The 27,166-nt window shown below is 34.6% G+C and overlaps 1 protein-coding gene across 3 annotated transcripts in view; it reads right to left on the reverse strand.

Annotated features, from left to right (window-relative positions):
* The window catches only part of TMEM117 (transmembrane protein 117), a 450,126-nt gene that overhangs the window by 91,066 nt on the left and 331,894 nt on the right, over positions 1-27,166 (reverse strand). For all 3 annotated transcript variants that reach the window (XM_080662299.1, XM_080662300.1, XM_080662298.1), the window contains one exon: positions 12-171. In XM_080662299.1, coding sequence (XP_080518425.1) covers positions 12-171 — 160 coding nt within the window. The remainder of the gene's footprint in view (positions 1-11; positions 172-27,166) is intronic.

Raw genomic sequence — 27,166 nt, forward strand, 5'->3', positions numbered from 1 at the left:
AAGACACTTACCTGCATGACAATCAGGAGGTCAAAGACCAAGATGAAAGAAGCCAGGAAAGCTCTGGAAACTTCATCACTAGGCAAAAATCCCCGATTCAACTTGTCCCAACTGATCCAGTCCGTTGTAATGACAAGTACAACCACAGAAGTCAGAGTGAACAGAACCGTCCTGCGAGGAACAAGACACTTGTTAAAGAACATCAGACATAATAACACATAGACAGTGGAGAGTGCATGTCATCTGTGCTATCTATATTATTAAATGTCTACCCCTTGCCAAGTACCTACCCTAAGGCACATTCACCAAAAGAAAGATGAAAAAATAAGTAAATTAAGTGCTACCTCTCAAAAGGAATTAGAAAAAGATATGATAGCATCTCCTCAAAGAGTTTCCCTTAAGAACATTAAGATAATGATTACAGAGCAAGAAATCAACAACAAAAATATTACAAACGACCTTGGTTAGTGCAACGTGTGACGTGTGGCAAAAAGGACATTGGTGTGTACTTCTCACTGCATGTACTTCCTTTACTGAGGGTAGCGAACATGTCTATGGAAGAGCATAGACAGATGGTAAATGGGTGAGGAAGTCCTTGGATTCTATCAGCTTTTAACAAAGAGAGAGAGAGAGAGTTAGACCCCCCATCATTCTCCTAATAGCCTGATGAGCTCTACAGAGAAACCACCTCTACATGCCAACTTCTCCTCATAGGTCTCATGACATAGATAGCTGGTGGCCTAGTCATCTATCTAGGTCACATCATGTCTGAATGCCCATTGCTTGTTTTAAGATACTAGGGGCCTGAGATTTTTTTCTTTTATGTCTTTGTAGCTCCCATAAAATCTTGCATAATTATATGCATATAAAAGTCAATGAACATTTTTTAAAATTGTAATAATTATCAAATAAGCTTATTAAAAAACTAGAGGCCTGGTGCACGGGTGCACCGGTGGGGTCCCTTAGCCTGGCCTGCAGGGATCAGGCCAAAACTGGCTCTCTGACATCCCCTGAGGGATCCCGGACTGTGAGAGGGCTCAGGCCAGGGTGAGGGACCCCACCGGTGCACAATCTGGCCTGAGGTGGGACCACGGGAGGGCTCCAGGTCATGTATAGCCTGTCTCGCCCAGTCCCGATTGGCCGGACCCTAGCAGCAAGCTAACCTACCGGTTGGAGTGTCTGCCTCTACATGTCAACTGGTGGTCAGTGAGCATCACAGTGACTGGTCAAATGGTTGAACGGTCAAACACTTAGCAGATTAGGTGTTTATTATATAGGATACTTAAATTAGTCTTTAATATTGTCATTCAAAGTAAATCTAAAATACGGGTTTAATCTGCCAGAGAACTGTCCACAATGCAGTTCTTTCAGAGCTATATTGGTACCTCAATATCATTTTGAACTGAAAAGAGAAAAGTAGTTTTAAGAAATATAAATCTAAAGAAAAAATAAAGGGAAGAAAATAATGAAAAAAGAAAAGAAAAATTTAAATATGGAATTATACCTTAGATGAATATTTATCCATTTGATATTCCAAAAACAATGATGTAAATTATCCTAGATTTCTCTTTTGAATTGAATAAAATACAAATTTCTAAAACAAAATTTTGGATTTTCTCTTCACAACATCTTATTTGGAACAAATTATTAGCATAAATTTTGAATTTTGATATAATGGATATAACAAATACCTTCTTAGATTCCCCCCAGAGATAGAAAATATATATTGTTTTATTTTTGAAAAATAAAAATTTATAATAAAAATTCATTTATATTATTAAAATTACAAACTCAAAATAATTTGACTCATGATCTCCAAAATGTAAATTATAGATCATCTCTACTACCATTTAGAATACCTTTATTTCCATTTCAGAAATTCAAATGGATTAAATAATTGTAAAAATTATTTTTACAATTCAACAGAAAAACATTACAAATATTATATCGGGAAATATAAGAAAAAAATGTGATTTTAAACAATTTTTTCTCCAGGTTAAGTCAATTTGTGTTTTGGGTTTTTTTGAGTTTGAGAAACTTTAAGCAAATTACCACAATTTCTCTTGTCAAGAAGGAATATAACAACCTCCATGAAGGAAAGATAAATATTGACTATTCTTCAAAGCTCCTTTGGGTAATACGGGTATTTCCTCATCATGCTTAGCTTTTCAAATGATGTCCCACGGGACGCTGTGAATAGGAATAGTTCCTTAGGATGCACTGCATGGCTGAGAGGTTGGTAAATAGTTAGGGCTCCAGTTCCCTCAAGCTCCTCCTTCCTGCCTCCCCAGCCTCCTTCATGAAGCCCTCACCTCCCGGGTGCTCAGCACCATGGGGAAGCCCAGGAGACAGGAGTGCTCCAGCACCTTGCTCCAGCTCTACAGGCAGTGTGCCCTTTCTCTTGCTCAGAGTCTGTGGTCTACAGGTTAGTATTTTTAATATCTTCCCTTGCACTTTCCCTAAGAGATACCAGGATGCTCCTTTTGTGAGGATAGTTGATTATATAGGAATTCATACTCTAATGTTACTTCATTGGTCTAAATATGTAAATTGATGCTGTAAAATTAAATATTCAGAGCAACATTTTTAGATGTCAAAATCTGTGAGTTTGGAATAAGTATTTGCTGAGCAATCAGAAACTTCATCTGTTATAAGATTTTTTTAAAAAAATTGTTCTTGTTCATGTTGATAATCTCATTGTGAATGAAATCACTAAAATTAAACATTAATACTTTTTTTGGTAAGTGGAGTTTCTCAAAATGCCTGTTGTGTAAGAGCTTCCTAAAATGAAATCTGTATCAATTCACCTCTTAGATGTTGGCTTTATTTGATATATTTCATTTACTCCAATATGTAATATTCTAAGAGCTTTCCATAGATGTTTTCCTGACTTTATTAAGTACTTCTGTTTTGACAAAGAGTATTGCCACAGATCTCAAGAAAAAGTTACTGGTAATATTTTATTACTCCAAAGGGAAATTAAAGGAGGTATTCTGTCTGACATTTAATATTTAATACTACAAAGAGAATAAAAATGGCAATTATTAAATATGCATACATACAGCTCAGAGAAAGAGCCCTAAAAATAAAGACTACGGAGAATAGAAAAAAGAAAATGAATAGGAAAACCAAAATACATTTATTGGTCATTAGAGCTCCAAAATTATATTCAGTGCTTTGGCTAGATTTGGCTGAAGAACTAAATGTGTTGCATGTGGTTTGATTTCTGAGCCACTGCTTATAATTGTTATATTTTTACCATGCTATGATAATTCAGTCAAAACACAGTTTAAAAGACCCAGTTAGGATTTACAAAAAAAAAAAAAAAAACTTTTATGTGAAAAAAGGACAGTAATAATAGCATATTACCATTACAGCAATATGCAACTTACAATGTGCACAACATTGGTATAAGTTCTTTACACAAATTAACTCATACAATCCTTACTACAACGCTATTATCACCACCCTCGATTTACAATTGCTCAAACAGAGTTACAGAAAATTCAAATAACCCAAATAAGGTTACAGACTTTGTAAGTTATGTGAAATATCAGATATGTGACATAAGATGATTCAAACTCAGGCTCACTCGTGACAGTCTGTCATAACCATTGTACACATTGCCTGTCAGAGGGAACACCTGCTAGGACCCTCCTGTTCCAATGTTTGTCGCTAAGAGTTCATTTATTTTCCTTGGAAAAGTATCATCCAGAATACTTAACACTGAAAACTAAAACTGACAGACACTGACACCCACTGTGAGGGAAGAGCTAAAAGGAATATTTCCATGGCAGCAGAAGTGGAACCTGGAGGAGGCTGGCCATCCATACAACATCCTTCGGTTTTACTGAAGCAATATGGTTGAAAAGATGCTTCCTCTGGACCATGCTTCTTGGGGAGTCCCAGCTTCTCCCTTTAAGAAGCATCTAATTAATCAATTATCTGGATTATTTCCCTTCAGGCTGCAGCCAGCACCTGCAGGACATTCTGGCTCATCAATATCACTGTCTGGTTGATGGCCACCAAATAGAAAGAACTCATAAATAATCATCAGTTTGAGTGGTGAATCTCACTTTCATGTTTTCAAAATTCCAATGTGTTTGCTTTTCCTCAATTGTTGCTAATTCCTCTTAGAGTAATAAGAATTAGAATGTGAGACAAGGAGAGCTAACAGCTTTTCTGACCCAATGGCTTCTGACCTCTGGGAGGGCCCTGGGTGTCACAGAGCGGCTGCTAAGCAAGTGTGAATGTACATGTGCACTAGGAGTTGCCGGTCAAGTGAACAAACAAAATGCTTCCAGACAGGTTAGGGGACTTGCTTGTGTCACACAGACAGCCAGTGACTGAACTTCAGTGAGAACTTAGATCTACTGACTCTTAGGAGGACTTGTCCTGTGCTAAACCATTTTCCTTCTTTAGCTGGAAATCTGCAGATATTCTCAAAAATTTAATATCATCTTGATCTCATTTGGAAACATAGGCATTTAATAGCCTCTTCAAATATTTATTTTATATGGTAATCAGAGACAGAGTTATCTATGTAAGCAAATGTAGATAATCCCCTCAAACGTGGTTTATTTCATAGTCTGAGTCATTCTAACCTAACTTCTGGATTTTCAAAAATACTTAAATTCACGCTAAGTAACTAAATTAGTTACTGTTGTTTTCCTTCTTCCATTCATAACCACTTTAAGATAGACTTACTGCATAGTCAAGTTGCCTGAAAGCAGACATTAAATCAAGGGAGAGAAGAATTGGCATTAGGTTTTAAGCGCTAACTCACAGGGCTAACTATCACACACTTTCATTTTGATTAAACCAGGAATGTGCAGACTCTCCTAACTAATATATTATGAGCTGAGTCAAACAAAATTGCCAAAATTTGACCACCTTTTACCCTACTAAAAGTAGCAATTATAAGTGATTTGATATAATAAGCTTTTATGTGTTATAATGCATTAGCTATTATTCATGCTCTAAATTATTTATAATATAATATTCTATTCCAGTGATGAATCTCATATACCTTTCTGATCATGCTACAGAGTTATTGTAACATCTAAAGGGGGAAAATCACTTCTATTTCTTTTAAAAATACTTGTGTTAAAATGTTGGAACAATCAAAACAAGTCAAACCATGTGTCATAATTTCTCATAGTAAAATCAAAATCTTCAAATATTATTAAAAATGGAAGGTTTCAGGTTACTACTATAATAAAAGAATGCATGGATCAAGATAGCAATTTTAATTTTATAACTAACTTATATATTATCATAATTCAAGTGCTAAACATAATAAATGAATGTGTTATGGCAATGGCATTCAAAATGATTTAATACCATAATTTCTAACCATGTTTTTTAGAGGGGAAAATGTAACAGGCATAAGAAGAAGAACATTTTCTTTCATTTTCATTGCAAACATCCAGTTCCCCTTTGGACTCTAAGTACTAGCACACAGAAGTCACAGATGGCCATGAGAAAATGCCAACCCTTTTTATTTTGCTTGTTTTAATTATAATGTTGCCATTGCAACTCTGCAAGAGAAACAATCACCACTCAGTCCTCAAGCCAGTTTATTGTGAAATATGAGTCCAGTTTATTGTGAAATATGTGAGTTTATTCAGCAGCATAACCTAGCTGACGAAGTCAAGGGTGTCCCTCAGATAGTCAGTAAGGAAATGGTTTAGTGTCCTTCCGGCCACCTACTCTTGAGATGGGGAAGCACTAAGGGAAGACAAAAGTAATTTTTGCTAAGTGACCAAGTGAAGGAGCACTGATTCTCCTTATGGCTTTTAAGGAAATGCCACTGCCAGTTCCTGGCCAACCCGAACACATTTGTTAAGATGGGATCCCTGAGAAAGGAGATGCAGTTATTAACTAATCTTGTTTGTGGCTCCACTGGGATGTGGAGTCTGTAAAAGAAATGATTAGACTCTAATGTTGTCCATTAAAGGGTGCATTTATGTGTTATTTATCTTTATGTCTCTCTATTACCCTACGAAGAGAAGTGCCCTGAACACAGCAGGAGCTCAGGAAGCACTGAGGAAACGGAAATGAAGAAACGACTTGGTAACTCTGGTTCCTGAAAGGCCATGAAAGAAGAGGCTGAAAAGAAACCTCTGGGCCAGGGCATTTGGCCTTGAAGTTTGTGATTTATGTCAACAGTGTCCTGACATCCTAATCTATGTAAACAATGCCCTTTGGAGTTCTTCAGTGCTCAACCATTGCATCCTTTGTGTGGGTTCCTGGACAGCAACAATTTTTCTAATAGAGGTGGCAAATGAAATAACCATGTATTTTTTAGTTGCTTGAATTCTTCTGTCTGAGTAATGTTAGTTTACCCAGAGGTACTGAAAAATAGCTAAGTGATATAGAACATAGTTTTCTTTGGTCAGGAGAAAGCATTTTTTTTTCTTTTTGTTTCACAGTTTTAGGCATGGAGTAAAACATGGTTTAGGAAAAATACTATTTAGCAGACGGCAAGATAGAGGCTGTGTCATTTACTACTGATTATTAATGACTGGCACATCATTGTTACTTAAAAAGCAGTTGAATGAATAAATGAATTAATTTAACCTGGAGTAGATAATACTCATCCCTTACTCTTGACCAAGCACAGATTGTACTGCAATTGATGATACTTCCCTCCAGTGTTTCCAGGAATTCCAAGAAAGAGGCCTGGGCAGTGCAAAATTAGATCAGATGGACCTAATGGGCATATTAATCCTGTGTGTCTCAGCAAACTCCCCAGGCCAATTTTTCTTCCTGGTGAAAATTGCCTTGTATATACTAAATCATTCACCAATTCAGTAGAATAAAACATATAAAACATACTCTACTCATTGTTACCTTGGGTATAAAATATTAGCACAAATTCAATATTGAAAGTGGTAATAAAGACAGAGCTGTAGATAAATGCCCATTAACTACAAATAATGCCAGGAAGCAGTATAACCATTATTTTTTAAGAAAAATGGAATGACAGCTATGATACTCCAAACATACTTTTGACTTTTAAAAAATGCAAAGTAGAAATTTTAAACTAAATATCCCAAGCTTCATCTTTTTCCTGTTGTTAAATTTGGTTTTAAAAGAAATAAGAAAAACCAGAATCTCCTTAAGTAGGAGTGAGCAGGACAAAAGTATGTCTTATTTGATTTTTAAGAAATAGGATGAATTTGCATGCTGGGTTAAAAATAAATGTTCAAGTAAAATGTTGTGACTTCATTGAAGCCAATATGTTTACATAAGTGAAAACCAAGGCCATGAGCATATTTTCATTATCATCTCAAACATCTCTTGAACAGGATATATCAATAGGAGACTGTCCATTGGGAAGAATACTTTCAGAACTCTCCACAAGCACCCCTGGAAAAAAAATCTTTCCAATGACATTGGGCTCATGATATAATGTCTAGAAAAGTAGATAGTATGAACACAAAATACTTTTACGAAAGAAGACCATGAAATAGACAAGAAGAACAAAAAAATTCCTTAAAGTTGTAAAAAATACTTATGAAAATAATGTCATGTCACAATGGAAAATCAAACATTAGTATTCAGAGTCATAGAAGATACACTTCATTCTTGAATTCTAAGGGAAAATATTTTTTAAAAGCATCTAAAGCTTTATTACTGCAGATATATATTTCATTTCTGTTGGGTACTCATGAAGATTTTTTTTATTTATTTAAGAAGAATTCAGGACAAACTGTTGAAAAAACAATTATCTCACTCAAAAATAGGAGACGAGCATGGTGCACTAGCGATGAGAGGAGCAACTGATAACTTTGATTTGATTAAGAATTGCTTATTGGCATTTTAAAAAAATATATTTTATTTATTCAGAGAGGCAGGGAGATGGAGAGAGAGATAGAAACAATAATGATGAGAGAGAAATCATTGATTGGCTGCCTCCTGCACACCCCTCACTGGGGATTGAGCCCACAACCTGGGCATGTGCCCTGACCAGGAATTTAGCTGTGACCTCCTGGTTCATAGGTAGACAGTCAACCACTGAGCCACTCGGGCCAGGCCACTTATTGGCATTTTAAAGGCAGATCATCAGCCTTGTCTGGTCAACCTAGTGGAGGATTTCGAAGCTGTATAAAATGTGTAATTTCCTTAAGAATTTAGAAAGCTCCTTGATAGAAAATGCTGTAATGTATAAGTTTGGGAAATAGTATTGCTTTTTGAGAAAGTTACATTGTAATGCAGGCAAGGGCACAGAGAATTCAAGAAACATTTGTTTGCATCTACTGTGCCAAAGGCACAGAGCTAAATTGAAAAGAGGAATAATCTCTGCCCTTAAGGAAACTTGTTGCTAGTAGAAGAATAGCAGTACATACAAAATAAATACAAGTAAAAACCATAAAGCTATGGATATTTCCAAGAATACCTGATTCATTTTTATCAGGTATAAAGGGTAGCTGGGAGGTTTAATTAAATTATACCGAAAAGATGGATAGATTTCTACAATGGAAAGGCTATTGCAGGCAAAAGACAAATTTGAAGTGAAATATGGAAATATTAGTGAATGGGTAATGAAGCATAAGGGAAGAATGGCAAAGTTTTCAAAGTTTCTAGTTTGTGTGACGAAAAGGATTGTGAAGCCATTAACTGAAGTGAGAAATATGAAAGACAGCAGGGATGAAATATTACAAAGTCTCATTTGGACACACTGTTGAGTTTAAAGTGCTAGTAGGAGCATATATACAGGAATGAACAACAGTCAGCTGGAGACAGGAATCTGGGCCAAAGAAAGGTCAGGTCCTGGATTCTGCTTCATTCAAACACACATAATTGTTAGTCATAGGATGAATACAATTTTTCAGGTAAAAAATAAATATTTTTTAAATGGATAGGAAAAAATCAAGGTCAAAATCTTGAAGATCACCTCTTTCTATCATGTATCCAGAGAAGGATGAAGATGAATAAGACCAGAAATATATGAGAGATCCAGAATAAAACAATCCTATAGAAGGGAGAGAAAGATAATTTCAAAAATAAATTAATGCCCCCCAAATTCCAAGTGCTACATAGAAATTTTATTGAATAACTTTGAAAATGAATCATTGTTGAGGATACTTTCTTCTTCAATATAAGACTCCCCTGAAAATTGCAAAATTGAATATAAATATAGTTACAGATATTTTCTCTGTAAACTCAGATATGGGACTAATTTGTGTTCTGCTCCCAGGATCTTCAGTAAAGAGGAAGAGAAAATTAAGGGTGCTGAGTAATTCAATTTAAAAATATTTGGCTGTGATTAGCCAAGTAATTGACAGTTTACCCAAATATATCAGGCAAAGGTATTTAATGTTTCAATTTTCTGGTATGTTGTATCAATAAAGAACTGCCATTTCAAGTCATTCTGTTTTATAGAATGTATTTCTAGGTAACAAATTTTGACTTTGACTTAATCATTTCCTCATTAAGAGAAAGTAGTTAGCATGCATATTTGAGGGACAACAATATATCAGCACAGAAATATGACACAAATATATCTACTCTTGAATACGTTAAAACATAATTAGGGAAATGAGTTATAATGTAATTAGGAAGAGAAGACCATCATGTATCAGAGTGTAATCAGGAATAAAGGGAAGTCTTAAGGGGGCACTAGAATTACTTGGTGTACTGAGGGAAGAGACAAAGGATCATCTTGCAGGGGTGGGCAAACTTTTTGACTCGAGGGCCACAATGGGTTCTTAAACTGGACCGGAGGACCGGAACAAAAGCATGGATGGAGTGTTTGTGTGAACTAATATAAATTCAAAGTAAAGGAGCGGCGGGGAGAGCAAGAGAACCCTCCGCTCTTTCGGCTCCACGGGCCGGATAGAACAGCCGAACGGGCCGGATCTGGCCCGCAGGCCGTAGTTTGCCCACGGCTGCCTTAGAGGGATAAAATGAGCCAGAAAATGGGGACATCAGTCCTATACTTACATGGAACTGAATTCTCCAACAGGAGAAATGATCTTAGTAAAGGACCCCATGCTCCAGATGAAAATGCAGCCAGCTGACAGCTTAAGTCTGAGCAGAGTATCCAGTCACATCTTGTCAGACTTCTGACTTACAGGACTTATTAAGATGATAGATAGTTGTTTTTTTTAAGACTGAAATTTGTTATGTAGCAATGGAAAACAAATATGCCTGTAGAAATGTAGGATTGCTGGAATCCTAAAATGATTGCTTATTGGAAACATTTCCAAACTAGATACAGAAAAGAAATGCTTACCTAAGATAATTAAAATCAACTACAACCATTACCTATCCACACTGGAGAATAAACCTAGGTTTCCTTGGCGCATCTTTTCACAGTAAATAGCTCACTGAATTGGAAAACCAAAGTTAGTCTTAACAGAAAATTTGGTCCAGCTCTTTGTCTCCCAGTGTATAAATACTTGTACAGGGAAGGCTGTTTCTATGTCTTTTCTTAAAATTTAACTGAAAGAATGATGCTTTCAAAGCTCATTCAAGAATATAAAAATGCCAACTAATATCTAAATGCAATTTCTCTTAGTTAAATTTAACTTATTATAGCCCTAGAACCCATTTAACAGGATCTCCAAATGATAAAGCTCTTCAAATGTTTAAAAAGAAAACTTTGTCAAAGGAAAGAGAGAAACTGGTTTCTAGTCGTGTTTCATACTACTTATGTATGTGTACTTCCAGGTTTAATTTCTTGATCTTTGAAATGATGAAAACGATTATGAGGATGACAAAGAAGAAGTAGATGATGATGGTGATGATGAGTTAAAATATGTTAGGTAGTTGTACTTAAATTATCACATCCATAAACTCCATTCTCAAACTAATCTTATGAGGTAAATATTATTAATCACTTTACTTTGCATACAGAATATTAGACCTAAGTAAGCTGTCCAAGAAAACAAAGCTATTATTAAATGTGGAGCTTAGATTTAAACCCAAGTCTCTCTGACTCCAACGCCAAGATCTTAGCCATTACGCCATTCTGACTTACCTATTTATGATATTGTTGGGATTGAATAAAATAATGTCTGTGAGATAGCAGTGAAAATTTTAAATGTTGTTATTATATTTAAAATATAGCAGTCCAGTCATTCTTTAGATTTTCTTCTCCAAATTATTCAACACATATTCAAAGATAAAGCTACTAAAATTATCTCACTCATGCGTAGTTGGGAAAGTTTTTTTCAAGTAATAAAACTGAGTTGTGTTTTCTTTAATTAGAGATGATGTGTTTAATGTACAAAACCAAACTTTTCATATACTTTTCTATACTTTTTTTTGGGTACCATTAAGTGATAAAAGGGCCATTCACTCTGGAGCTGGGTGTGCGCTGGTGCAAGCACAGAAATATCTGTCTTGCCTAATGTGGAATGGGCCATAACTTGGTGAAACTGGGTAATTTTCAAAAATTATCATTATATTATGATTAATTTTAAAAACATTTAAAGGACCTGAGGCTCTACCAGTCTCCGTTATAAAGAGAGGATATTATAAAAAATACTATTTGGATGAACTTAACTTACTCACTTCAAAGTTGTGAATTTCACTGAGTCTATTGGTCTCATTCCTTATAACAATGTAGACACTTAGCTCTCTAACACCCTCCATTTCCTTACTTAAGAACAGAGGCCTCTAAATGAAATTCTGCCTTCCTTTTGAGTTTAGGGATTTTAGAAGGTCAGATACTAGTTTGTTCCCACTTTCCTTATTTTTACTCACTTTTATACCTTTTCTGATGCAGAGATCTGTTGACCTTGGTGATGCCACGTGAATGTAACTGCATGTTTGGCAATAAGATGTTGGAACTGCATGAGTCCAATAAGCCCTGTTAGAGCACATTGGATGGGAAACTCCAAAAAAAATATCAAAGCCTCCATGCTTCTGATGCTTGTGATAATATTTCAAAAGGCTCATTATGGGAGATGAAAAGCTATAAGGTAGGTACTGCTTCGTGGCAACTCTTTCTTCCCATATTGTTTTCCTACCAGACCCAGAAGGGCTACTACTTGGGAGAAGGCGTGTGTAGGAGGGCGCAGTGGAGAATGCTGACATTTAAGTTAAAGCTTAGCTAGAGAACAATACAAAATAGAGAAAAAATAATGTGAAAATAAATTAGTTTTTTAAATTGCTGCTTCTAGCACTTAGAAGTATAACTCTTGAAAGGGGTTTCTGAATCTATCTTTTCCAATGCCTTAATCCACGCTTTGCTTTTCCAGATAAGCCATGACTAACCTGCTATGCATGCTTGTGCCAAATCTCAAATTCTTCAATGTTCATACTTGTCAGAGAAGCATAAGTTTTTACCTTTTCTACCAATACCTTTGTTTTTAAGGGTGTAGTAATGGACTGTTAGCAAATATTAAACCCCAATTAGCTCAAAATTAAGAAACCAAATGAAGTTTTTAGGCAATTTCCTGAATATTCAAAGATATGAATCTTTTACATCAAGATGATAAAGTGAGTGCTTTTGTAAACCCCTCCAAATCTTGTTTTAATGAAGATCTATAAAAGGGAATAAATCCATTAATAGCAATGAGAACACATAAGTAAGAAAGAATTTGATGAATTTTCAGTAAAAGAAAACACTGGATTTGGACATATGAAACCCTCAGTGAAGGCAGCAGGAACATAGGCACACACAAAGGCTCAGAGGAGAACCCTTCATTCCACTGACATTCCCAAGAGACTCGAAGCAAGAAGAGGGCATGGATGAAAAGCAAGAAGGCAAGTGCAGTGAAAGTAAGACTGGCAGACCTCTCTTTCTTCTCTCCTTGACTGTCCATGACTTTGAGCAACTGTTTGAGTATGAAACAGCGAATCTGACCTTGGCACTGGTTGCATGTTCTTTCACTTGAACAGATTTAATGCCATCACCTTAATTGCATGGCCAGTCATATTAGTTGATTTTTCAGTGAGTCATATTTTAAAATATAACATACAATTTAAAAACCATTAGTAGGTTTGCAAATGTTGGGCTGAATCCATAGAATAAACATGGAAGGCAGTTACAGAAATTTGGGGAAATCACAAATATGTGAAAATTAATACAGAATAGCCAATGGGTCACAAAATACAAAATTACAAAAAAGATTAGAAACTATTTTAAAATGAATGAAACTAAAACACAACCAAATCAAAAGTTATGGGATACAATTTTTAGAGGCAAAGTTAGAGCTGTAATTGCCTACATTAAAAAAAAGAAATATTTCAAATATATAACCTTACACCTTAAGGAATTAGAAAAAGAGCAAGCTAAAACCAAAGCACAGAATGAATAAAATTGTTGAGAAAGGCAGTAATGTGCCACACAGTCTTTTGACCTCCACAGACTCCCCCTCCCCATACACACACACACACACACACACACACAGTTACATAAGAATAGGCTTTGTGCCTGGAACACTTGCTTCTAAAGAGATAAAGAGTTCGCACAGCCTGTGTCAGACTAATCATCCTGTACAGAAACATATTTCCCTCAGACTTGATGTGTGTTCCTTTGTTCTGCTTAAGCATGTGTTTCATGTGGCACGTGGCCAACCCCACTGCTATACCTGTCCCTGAAGCTGCGGACAGAGTCCTTCATTCTGGGGTACAGGATGGGTGCATGCAGGCCATTTGTTCTGCACTGCCTGCTCAGAGAAACCCACTGCCAATAGGGCAATGAATAAGAGACTGATGCTCAATACTAAAGCTGATTTTGCTCTTTCTTCTCTGTGAGTAAAGCATTGTTCTATCTGATGCTTGGCTGCACTGTGTTTTTCTTGGTGACTCTGAGTGTGCAGACTGCTCCTCTGGTGAAAAGCAACAGATGACATTTGCTCAACAGAAATAATAAAAATTAGCAAATAAATTGAGAATAAAAGCACAATAGAATAAACAAAACAAAATATTGTTTGTTTGAAAGTATTGACAAACTTAACAAATCTTAAGCTAGATTGACCATAAGAAAGATTCAAATGACTAAAATCAGTAGTGAAACAAGAAACATCACTACTGATCTTGCAGAAATAATTTTTAGAAGTTATAAGGGAATACTATAAACAACTGTATGCTAACAAATTAGGTAACCAGGTGAAATGGCCTTTTTCCTTTAAAGACACAAACTACTGGAACTAAATCAAGAGTACATGGAAAATCTAAATAGATTTTAACAAGTGAAGAGATGGAATTAGTAATTTAAAAAAAAAACAACTCTTCACAAAGAAAAGTCCATGTCCAGATGGCATTCAATAGTAAATTTTAGCCAGTACTTAAATAATTAATATCAACCCTTCACACTCTACTCCAAAAAATAGAAGAGAAATGAATACTTCCAAATTTATTCTATGAGGCCAGCTTAACCTAATACCAAACCAAATAATGATATCACAAGAAAAGAAAATTACAGAACAATATTTTTTATTAACGTAGATGCAAAACACCTCAATAAATACTGGCAACCAAAATTTAACAACATATAATAGAAAATCATACACAATGACCAACTGTAATTTATACCAAGATTGCAAAATTAGTTTATGATGTGGAAATCAATATAATATATCTTGTTAATAGAAAAATGGCCCCCTCACAAAACTAAATCACATGATCATCTCAATAGACAGAGAAAAAAACATTTGGCCAAACCAACCGCAAACTCAACATCCTTTCATGATAAAAGCACTCAACCAACCAGGAATAGAAAGAAACTTCTTCAAACTGGTAAAACCCATCTATGAAACACCAATAACTAACAGCATACTTAATGGTGAAAACTGTAAGCTTTCCTCCTAATATCAGAAAAAAGAAGGATGTTTGTGCTCACAATGTATTCAACATTATCCTAGAGGTTCTAACCAGGCAATTAGGCAGGAAAAATAAACAAAAGAAATTAAAATGAAAAATGACCTGATACAGGGTGGGACAAAAGTAGGTGTACAGTTATGAGTATGAGAAACACAGAGTTTATTCTTATATTATTATTATTTATTATCTTAGTTTCCATACAAATAATTATAAACCTACTTTTGCACAAAGTATATATATATATATATATATATATATATATATATATATATATATACATATATATACATATATATCAGTATTACTTTGTGCAAAAGTAGGTTTATAATTATTTGTATGTATATATAGACACAAAATTATTAGAACAAATAAATTAAGAAAAGTTGAGGATCAATATACAAAAGCTGATTGCATTTCTATACACTAGTAATGAGCAATCTAAAAACAAAAATAAAATTTTCATTTATTTTAGTATCAAAAAGAATAAAATATTTATGAATAAACCTAACAAAATAAGTGCAAAACTTATACTCTGAAAACTGTAAAACATTGTTGGAAGAAGTTAAAGAACACACAAATAAATAGACATTTCATGTTCATGGATTGAAAGACTTAATATAGTGTTAAGATGGAAATACTACTGAAATTGAAAAAAAATTGATATACACAGTCAGTGCAATCCCTATCAAAACCCTAGCTGCTTTGTTGGCAGAATTCACAAGCTGGTACTAAATTCAAATGAAAACACAAGGGACATTTGGCATAAGTGCAGACATTTGGGTCAATGGAATAAAATTGAGAGTCTAGAAATCTACCTACCTATTTATGGCCAATTGATTTCTGACAAGGGTGACAATACCATTCAAATGGTCTTTTCAACAAATGGTGCTAGGATAATTTGATAATCACATGCAAAATAATACAGTTTAATAAATACCTCACACCACATATAAAAATTATATCAAAATAAATCAAAGACTTATTTTAAGAGCTAAAACTGCTGATAGAAAACATATGCCACGGAGTGAAGCTTGATTAACAGTTTTAAAATCAAGGAGATGATGGAGAACACTGAGAGTGGATTCTGGATTTCCAGCTAGGGTCAGATTTTTTTAGGTAGACAACAGAGATAGAAACAATGAACAAACAAGCAGATGAAAAACAAACTATTCAGAAAAAATTATGTTATCTAGAAACAAATAGGTTCTCTCCTAGTCAGTTTAATATAGCTTTACCCTATTAAACTGAATCTCTTACCTATGTAGGCACTGTTAGTCTATTTGTAGGTATACTGAGAACTCTAGATTCTTTAGAAAGCCGTGAAATTGAGTAACATTTTAGAGCCTAAATCTGGGATTCTAATTATTAGGTTGAATTGTTGTAAAACATTAAACAATTCTGTTATTTGGACAATGTTTATATGACCCTCTAGGATATAAATGCACCTCCCTAAAATAAATTATGAACTAACAGAATAGAGCTTCATTATTCTATTTTTTAAAGCAGGTGAAGGAATATGTGCATTTTCAATTTATACTTTTCACATACAATAATGTGTTTTTTCATTATTTTTCCTTATGAGAAACATAATGACAAATAATTCCAAAGAACGGATAGCATCATTGAAGGCAGATCTGCCAAATGGCTAATCATCTTCAGGCATAGCCCTTTTATCTAGATGACATTTATCTTGCCTTAAAGGTCCCATATCACTCAGAAAATAGTTAAATAACGTATTTCATGTTTTTCTAAAAGGCATGAGGAATCAAAATAAATAAACATAGAAACATTTGGTTTCTTTAAAACCTTTACATAATAGGTAAAGGCTACTCTGAATTTATTTTACCATATCATTAACTTCCCAAACTGAAAGTGTTATCTACTTCAAATACCAATTTATTTAAATTAAATGTGTCGTTATAAATGCTGCTAACTCTCTGTGACACAGCAAAAGAAAAGTTATAGCCTTATAAAAATCACAATTTCAATGATGAATTATTACATAAAAATAGAGCATTTTTTTTACCTAGCTTCCATTCTTAAAGGTGACTTTCATTTAGTAGGATAGCAATATTAAAAATTAATCTCATGCCATGAAAAATAGCAGTGTATGATATTAATTTATCTTCTATAAAATTATATAATATGGAATATAAGCCATGGGAAACATACTCTGGTAGCTTAGTATGTGTATCTACTGATTACTTTTGTACCTCCAATAAAATACCTCCTTCATTTATATCAAACATGAAGTAACAGGAATAAACAGACTTCCCTGTTCTGTTTCTACCAATGGGTGAACAAAATTTCCCTGATCATGTCATTACTCTGCTTCAGTTTTCTTTTCCCATCAAATGAAAAGTGAATTTCTTTTTTATTTCTATATTACAGTTTTCTAAAACAAGTAAGTGAATAATGAGTGTATGAGCATACATGCACCATTAATTCAAATTTATAGAAATTGTAATTAATGCACACAGATACTTACACATTGCAAAGTGTGTGTCTGTGTGTGTGTGTGTGTGTGTGTGTGTGTGTGTGTAAACTGAAAAATCTGTGGTACCACTCAAATTTTAGAATGTTGAATATAGTTAGCATGACACTTTTCCCTCCTTACTTTTAAGGCAGAGCTTCTCTTTTGCATAAACATGTCCAGAAAATGCTCTAGAGAATCCAGTTTATACCTATATTAATCCTTACAGGTTTTCCTTTCACATAAAGCTCACATGGATTTTCTTTTAATAGCAAAAACATTGACTGTTTACATTCCATTTCATTAAGCAAGGTAATTTTCAGCTCTGAACAAAGGTCATTACCTTGTAATTCCTGCCCAAATCAATAGAAAATTACAATAAGATGAGTTTTACAAGGTGAAAAGTGTAAAAAAAAAAAAAAGTCTAATCCAGAACTTCAATCAGAGGGCATCCTGACATGCTTTTAATTGAGTTTTACTCTAACACTTTGTTTCAAACTCCATTCAAAATGATGGCACATGTAAAGGTTTTTCAGACTCCTACTTCTCAATTTATCACTCAACTGGAAAAATTACAATGGGTTTTATTACCAGTTAAATGTCATAATATCAATAGTAGGATTTATTGAACAACACAGTACCTTCCATCAATGTTTCTATTATTAAATTGGACTGCTTCCTTAAGCTCTATTTTTAATACGAATTTTCCCTATAACAACTACTCATAAGTACCGACAGCATCAAGGATTTTCAATATAAGCCTTTAGGTAAATGAAGTACAAAGAAAGGCTAAATCCTCAATATCAAAAGGCTTTCTTTCTATCATGCCAGAAGTCCAGAATTTTGGTACCAAGAGAAAAATGTTCAGACTTTTTTGCACTTTCCACATTACAGTTTCGTATTTTTGGAGGCAGTAGCATGGAAGATTAGTTTTTGAGTCAGGTACTCCATAAATGATCATTGTTTTATTATTAATTTTTAAATTGATGTTTTCTAAAAATTATATATTAAGATGGACCAACATACAGTAAATTTTTCAATCTTTATAGACTTACTCTTCAAAATTATTTTAAGAATCTAAGACAAACTGAAGACTCAATTTATTCTCTAATAGAGATATTAGTAGAAGAAGAAATATGCTATATAAAGTCTATTATGCAACTCATAATTTAAAACTAGAATATTTTAAAAGCAGCTTCTTAAAATTATTTTTCTCTCTCTGCTTACTTGTGGATTCTGATTAAAATGCTTAACCCCAAGATTTATGCCTGTCTCTCTTCCCGCTCCCAGAATCCATGATTCATATATGGTTTCCCACTTAAAAAAATAGTGGTGGTTGAGGGGGAGTCAGGAGAGATAGAGAGTTGTTTACTAAACTAAGCTAATTGCTATCCATGAAAGGATATTTGTCTTTTTTCCTTCTAAACTTGCATAGGCCAATGGACAGGCTGCCATGGCAAATAATGATTGCCAAAGTAGCCAGCTTTAAAATGATTTCAATCTGAATAGTATTTTTCCCAAATATCAAGTAATAAATACTTACACTTTTTGTTTTGGTATTTACTATACTAGATAATAATAGATTATATGACCAATGGATTAAAAATAAAGGATATTAGAAAATGCCTAGAAAATGGGAAGTTTTTTACTTACTAGGAATTACAGCATCTTTACATACAATCTCTTTTGATATCACATGACTTTTTATCTAACATTAAAGGAGTCTGTGCACCTGGTGGCTGAGGCAAGATCTGAGAAAAGGGTTAGACCCCCTCTTAGCCAGGAGACAAGTCAGAAAATCACAAATGAATCTGAAGGCACAATCTCATAGGAATTACCATTGTAAGGGCAATGATGACTACAGATGCTTAAGGGAATGCAGATATCTGTGGACTATTTTGGTGACCAACAGGATCTTCTGGGCAGTAGACCTATGTGCAATGGAAGGACATTATGGCTACCACCAGTCCCTACCTGGGGACCTGGGAGCAACAGGGAAGATGTCCACAGCCAATTCTGTCCAGTGAACAAAATCAGCATAACCTACTTGAGGTAGGCTTCAACACAATGTTCTAATGTGCTTCTTTAGTCATTTTCAAAGTAGATTTTTTTAAAAAAACTATTAGTTCTTACCTAAAAATTATTTCATAAACTGATCAGTTTTATTATTCAATTATTCAAATATTTGTAGTACCAAATATACGCCAGAGCATGAATAATTTAATAATAAGTTTTTAGTTTTAAATGCTTTTTTCTGTAACTCAAAGAGAGAAACATCCATGTGAGAGAGACTCACTGATTGGTTGCCTCTAGCTCAAGTCCAAACCAGGGCTGGAGACAGAACCTGCAACTGAGGTACATGCCCTGGACCGGGATATGGGCCCATGCTCTAACCACTGAGCAACTGACAATATTATTTTTAACATGTCAAATGTTATTATTAAGTCATTGCAATGGTAATATACACAGAAATATTTAGATAAAGTGTCCATTTCAGGAAATGCAATGATTTATCGTTCCTTGAAGTATAGATTTAATTATAGAGCACCTAGGTTGGAGAAATCTTGTTTAACTGTTACCCACAATCATTCCAATCATGATCATCACCCCCAAAAGATCAGGACACTTTGACTTCACTCCCTGATAGAAGTCAGTAGCTTTGTAGATTCCTGGATGCTTTGAGATATAAGACAGGCAGTTGCACAGTGAACAAAGAATGGGTTGTAAAAGCTCACACATTAGGTTTGAATCCTGACTCAACCACTTAGTCACTGTAGTATTAGACAAGTGTTTGATCTGTCTGAAATGCAGTTTCCTCATCTTAAAACTAGGGTTATAAAAACTATATCATGTTGTGTTATGAAGAGTAAATAAGATCATTATGTAACTCACCCAGCACATTGTAGAAACTCATAGCTTAGGAACTCATATTGCTATATTACATGACTAGAACATTTAAGATAGGGTTTACCACCTCATTGAAAGACATAGCTCTCAGTCGATTAGAAGAACAGCTCAACGTCACATGTAATTTAGTAAGGAACAATGACTTGGAAATGCTATAGGTATATAACAGAACACAATATAAAAAATGAAGTGTATATCGATTTAAATATTTCATACACAAAGATAGAAATATAACGTGAATCACACATGTGAGCCACATTATCAAATTTTAATTTTCTAGTAGCCACACTAAAAAAAGGTGAAAAGAAAAAAGTGACATTCATTTTAATAACATATTCATCCAAATACATCTAAAATACTATCATTGCAACGTATAATTAAGATAAATTTATGAATGGTATTTACCATTCTCTTTCCTCTAAATCCTTGACATTCACTATACTTTCTAAGTAGACATAGAGTTACACTTAGCGCACACCTCAGTACAGATTGGCTGTATTCCAGATGATCAGTGGCCGCACGGAGCCAGTGTCTCCTCTGCGGGAAATGCAGACTGATGAAACATCTGGGCTGAATTTATCAATATTCCTCTCAATATTCCAGAGCCTGGGGCACAGGCACTGCTACACATTTTTGGATTCCATGAATTTTACATGTGATTCTCAAGGAAATCTATCTTCTCCATTGTGATGCCTAAAAGAAACACTATTGAATTGTGCAAAGCTTTCCAAGTTAAATATTACAAATGTTGTGAACTCATCTCTAATGTTTCTTCAAAAAAGTTTAAAAAAATATAGATTCTTTCATTTAACAAAGTTGATTTTTCTCCTGTAAGAGTTTAAATAAAAGAAATGTCAAAACACTCTAATCTTTTTTTTCCCTGGTGATGCTTTAATGTTAAAAATATTTCCCTAGAATACACACCATATGTCATCAGGGAAGAAGAAAAATGTTTTCATAAGTGAATGAAACTTCATAATCAGCTCCATGAGCAGCAAGTCTTTCAAATTATTGAAAGAAATAAAACAGCCAATTATTCACTGAGGCCATGTCTGTTCATGTATTATAGAGAGTAACTGCCTAAGGTACCAAGAACTAATGTCAAATCAAAAATACAAATACATATTTTAAGAAACCTAATGGAACGAGTAGGGAGGTTCTTTTATGTTTTGTCAGGGTTTGCATTGTCTAGCATCAAATATTATTCCATAGATGCAGTTTGTCCATAAATACCTACCTAATGTTTTAGTACCTACTGAGTTAAATCTGAAGCTAAACCAAAATAAGAACATTCATAGGAAAAAGGTAATTAAGGTTCCATCATGGAAAAAATAAATATTCAAACTATTTTAATACATAATGCAATTTATTTATTTATTTATTTTTGCAATTTATTTTTTATTCCAATTTTACTGAGGTTTAATTGACAAAAATTTACTTATATACTTATGGTATACAGGATATTCTCATATATACATAATATACAGTATAGTGTGTGTGTGTGTGTGAAATAATTATCACAATCAAACTAATTAACAAATCCATCACTTCATATAGTGTGTGTGTGATGTGTGGTGAGAACATTTCAGATCTACTCTTTTAGCAAATTTCATTTATCCAATATGATATAATACACTGTGGACACATTAGCTCCCCAGAACTTCTTCATTCTGGGTAACTGAAACTTTGACCCTTCGACCAACGTCTCCCCATTTCAAATTAGATTTTATCTCTCCATAAAAGTAATAAATAGAAATGATCTCCAGGATTTCTGAACCTGTTTATTTTATGTATGGGATACAAATTATTCTAAAGAAGGCTATGGAAACTAACAAGGTTATGACTGAACAGCAGAGGTGAGAAATACTATGCCCGAAGTAATTCTGGGTCAACCCCCAAACATCTGTGCACAATATATATTTTATGTAAGGTAGAATGTTTTCTCATGGATTCCTCCTTATTGCATATTATATCTCTTTGTTCTCCTGCATGAAGTGTTTAATTTCATCCAGTAGAACCAGGGATCTGGGATTCAGTTGGTATCTAGGTGGAATACTTGACTTGGGCAAGGAAAATTCTCATCGATATGCAACTTCTTCTTGCCTTAGTATTCTTTACCCAAGTCATATGGTCTCTTAGATGACCAAGTATATGGGCTATTTGAGATTTAATGAAGTAGCATATGTGTAAGTATCTGGTATATAATAGATATTTCATAAATCCCTTTTTCCTTTGTGTGAGAAAAGTTAACTAGGATGGATAAAGGTCATTTGCTGGGGCCAACGGGAACCTAGTTACAGACCTGGAAAAGGGAAGAGACTAAGTATAAAACTGGGCTATTTATCTACATAATGTCCAAGTTACAAACCCTTTTGAAAAAGACTTAAAACAAAATTATCATCACATACTAGGACTGGTAAATCAATAGCCTGTAGAAAAAAATTGTGCATTTTTTAAAATAATGAAAATGCTTTAAGGGCATTGATTTTTTAAAATAGAAACATTTATTTTATTATCCCAAATAATGCTATTTTTCAGAAGCAGAAATCAAGTACAATAAAAGCCCAGGTTATTTTATACTGATTTTTAATTGTATCTGTAAATTATTTTTGAGGGGTTGGTGACATCATACTAAATTCTAGTGTATTATATTACTACTGGCCATAACTTTTGGCATAAAATTCAAGAATGCTAGCAATATAAGGCAGTAAAATTCCACATTGTATAAATCTACATCAAAATCCACATGAAATACCCATGTATTATTTATAAGAGTAATTTCATCTTGTGATTCAGATCAAATCATAAATAATGAGATGAGGCCTATAATGAATTTAGCTTTATTGAAACATGTGATTGCATATTTCTTCTCTTTTCCATATTTAAAAGGTTAAAACATGACATTTTAGGTCCACATCTAATATTAACTATTTTAAGTATAATAATGAGATTCCATATATCCAACTGAAAGAGCTTTAAATACTGTAGGCTGGACATAGCTGCAATTTAAAAAAATATATAGAAATGTAATTTAAAAATTCAGAAAACATGTTCTATTCTTTAAAATATATATGTGTGTGTATGTGTGATTTGTTTATGTATAGTTATTTATATACATAAAATTTATATATAAGCTATGTGTACATATTTTTAAAAATATGTTTTTATTGTTTTAGAAAGAGAGGAAGGGTGGGGGATAGAGTGATAGAATTATCCATGAGAGAGAAACATCAGTAGGATGCCTCCTGCATGCTCCCTACTGGGGATGGAGCCTGAAACCCAGGCATGTGTCCAACTGGTAACCTCTTGGTTCATGAGTTGATGCTCAACCACTGAGCAACACCAGATGGGCTACATTTTATATATGTATGTGTACATATATGTGCATATAAAGTGTGTGTATATATATATACATGTATATTTACTTTAAAATAAAGTTTTTCCAAAATTGCTAAACACAAAACAATGATGCTCCTAACTAGTGTTTGCAGTAATACAAGTCGAGTTACACAGGGTTGATATAAACATGCCGTTGGGGACCGGAGGCATTGTTGGATTGACTGTCAGGTGACTAACAGCTCATGTCACCAACAATCCCTAAGTCTCATCAGTGTCTAGTCATATATCCTCATTCTGAAATGAGAGAGGATTGCTTTTCAAAACTTATTTTCTATATTATTTTTAAATGCTAATAGAACATTACAGGACAGTATATAGTAGAAAATAAAATTAATCCTGCAGCAATCTGATGTATGATTTTCCTGCCAGTGTTTTTTACTCTTTGGTTGTATTCAGTTCTAGTGTTTTTTCTATAGCTATGTATGCATATGTGTGTGTGTGTGCTTATGTGTGTGTGTGTGTGCTTGTGTGTGTTATAAAATTGTGATCCTGCCATGTCCAAGTTTGTATCCGGCTTTTTTCACTTAACTTATTAAATTTGGGATATTTTTATCAGAAAACTTAAACATCCTTCAAAAACACTACCTTAAACAGTTCTGTAACATCCCATGACAAAAATCTATTAAATTTACTTGGTATTGTTATTAGACATTTAGTTGTTTCTAGAACCTAGTCAATATCTAGTACTTGCTTAAGATATGATCCAAAAGCAGAATAATTACTGAATCAAAAAGCATAGTTATTTTATGGGTACTTTACATATTATAAAATTTTCTTCTTGTAAGGTTGATTCAAAGTACAATCCCCACTAGCAGTGACAAGTGCCTATTTTTATCTAACACAGTAGAAACATTTTTTTAAATGTTTTTATTGATTTTTAGAAAGAGACGAAGAGAGAGGAGGAGATAGAAATATCGATGAGAGAGACACATCATCAATTAGCTGCCTCCTGCACGCCCCCTACTGAGGATGGAGCCCGAGACCCAGGCATGTGCCCTGACCTGGAATAAAACCAGTAACCTCTTGGTTCATGGGTCACACTCAACCACTGGCCAGGCAAGAAATATTTTTAAAAACCAAGGCCAATTTGATAAGTGGAATATGGTATCTTATGGCTTTTATTTAAATTTCTATGATCAATAATGAAGTTGTTCATTTTATATGTTTAGTAGTCATTTCTATGTATTTTTCTATCAACTTGTTCTATTTTCATAATTTTTTCTAATTAATTAATTCTTTTGTGTTTGTTTTTGTTAATTCTTACCCTCGGATATTTTTTCCATTGATCTTTAGAGACAGTGGAAGAGAGGGGGAGAGACAGAGAGAGAGGAACATCTTTGCGAGAGAGACACATCGATTGGTTGCCTCCCACATGCGTCCTGACTAGGGCCAGGGACCCTAATTAGAGGCTCAATATAGAAAGTATTGCTATTTTTCTCCTTTTACCTCTCCCTCTCCTTCCCCCTTTTCTTCCTTGTTGTCTTCTAAGTAAATAATTATCAAAACCAGTAAACTTTTCCTTCATATTCTATATTGTTCTCATTTTAAAGAACAATTAATTTTTTTCCCTGGATGAAGTGACCTGACATTTTTAATGCCTTTAAATCCTACTCTGTTGTTGCTTTTAAAGGCATTTAAGATGAACATTTGGATGTGGATAAAGTTTAACAGGTGGAAGAGGGAGGAAGGTCCTCTAGGCAAGGGTGGAGCATGGTCAAGGGCACCCAGAGGGGCACAGGGGGAGCTTGTGGACATCTGAGCAGATCCTGTGTAAACTGGTGTATAAGTATATCAAGAGATGGAAAACAGGAAATGGGGAGGTGCACCAGATGCTATAAAGCCTTGTACACTATGCTAGCAAGCTTTCTTTTTTTCTTTTTTCTGTAAGGAAGGAGGCGAGGCAGGGGGCAGTGAGAGTGGGGTGGGAACTATCTCTGGGTAGGGTATTACCACTCACAGAGGAAAAGTTTCTGCGTGATCTGACCCAATCAGCACTTTAAGAGGCTGATGCTGGATGTTTCACTTTGTTACTTACTTGTTTGTGACCTTGGAAATTTGCGCTTGATCTAAATAGAGGTGCATGACTTTAATACCATTTTCTTCAACCCCCTAGGATAGAGTCACTAACTACAAGAACAGTTAGGACTGCTGGTCCTAACTATTCTTTTGTGTCAGCTAATAAGATTATTTGGTATTTCCAATTATGCTTTGGCCAAGGTCATAAGTTAACTTGATACATAGTTTTTAAAATCTACCTTACATATAAGTGAATGAACTGCAATGCATTCCCTCAATGGTCTGGGACAGTGGTCAAACCACGCTTGGCCTCAGGTTGCTATCAAAGACCGTGAAATGCCATGTCCCAGCGGAGCTGAATCTCCATCTCACAATCACCCTTAGGATTTCCTGAGTATAAGAAAGGCATCCAACCAATGGCCTTGCAGGCTTTAAACGCCAGGGTCCAGAAAGCAGCTTTGAAAGCACAGAGCTTCCACGGCGCATAAATTGGCCATGACAGGGCCATCAGTAACCACCTTTTAAATGCCTCCGTGGGATTTCAGGTTTCCACTTTAGAAGGGTTGTTTTCATTTTATACCCAGTTAAATTATGGTGATGCTTCAGCCTTTCCCTTTAATAATGCCGTAAATCTCTTTCAAAGATGAATGCGTGGGCTTTGTAGTGCATCCATCAGAGCTGTCATTCACTCTGGAGTAGCGGCTCTCTCCCCAAGCACCACTGCTCCCTAGGGCGAGACCACACGCAATGGGGAGAGTGTTGCGGTAGCTGCCAGAGTAATCGGGTCACGGAGAATCCTCTCAAAATCATGACCCTCTTTGCATAGTTTGCCCATTATATGGGTTCTAGTTGTTTGATAATTCCATTTCCTACAGACTTCAGCCTAGAATAATAACTGAGCAAATCTATCCAATGAGAGATTATCAGTTGTGTCCCACATATGTTTGAATACAACCCCCAAGTAAAAACAAACCAAAGAAAACAACCTTTCTCCATGAAATATATTTACATTCTTTATAATTTAGAAAACACTAGAGCACAGAAGAAAATGATGCCTTCTCACTCTATTGCTTTTCCCCCCAAATAAACTTATTTATAGTTGATTTACTCAGTAATATTATAATAGCTCCATTATTCATTAATGGCATAAAGTGCAGCCAGTCACTACCATGCAGACTATGCAGACTTCTCTTTGCGAGAGAGAAAATTAATGATCTGAAGATACAGATCACAGCAATAACATATGTGAATTGTAATTTGAAGGCCTAACTGCCACTGCTGTGAGCAGAAATGAGAATTTTGCTAATGCTGATACTTTCAATTAAATGGGCTGAAGACTGTCTGACATACTCTTAATATTGCCAACATGTGTTAAGGAGGTAAGGTGGGGTACCTGAATGTTAATCCCAAACTCCCACTCTCCTTCCTTGCTTGCACTTCTTCAGATGATTAAAAATAGCCACTGTCAGTCAAAGCTCTGTGCAGAATGCAGTATGTGCAGGCCCCAGAAATACTGCTAGACCATCAAGCACCCGCTCACTGGAAGGTGCTGAATAAATTAAACCAAAAATATAAACCCCAGGTTGA

This window comes from Plecotus auritus (genome assembly GCF_963455305.1).
Source record: "Plecotus auritus genome assembly, chromosome: 3".
Taxonomy (NCBI): Eukaryota; Metazoa; Chordata; class Mammalia; order Chiroptera; family Vespertilionidae; genus Plecotus; species Plecotus auritus.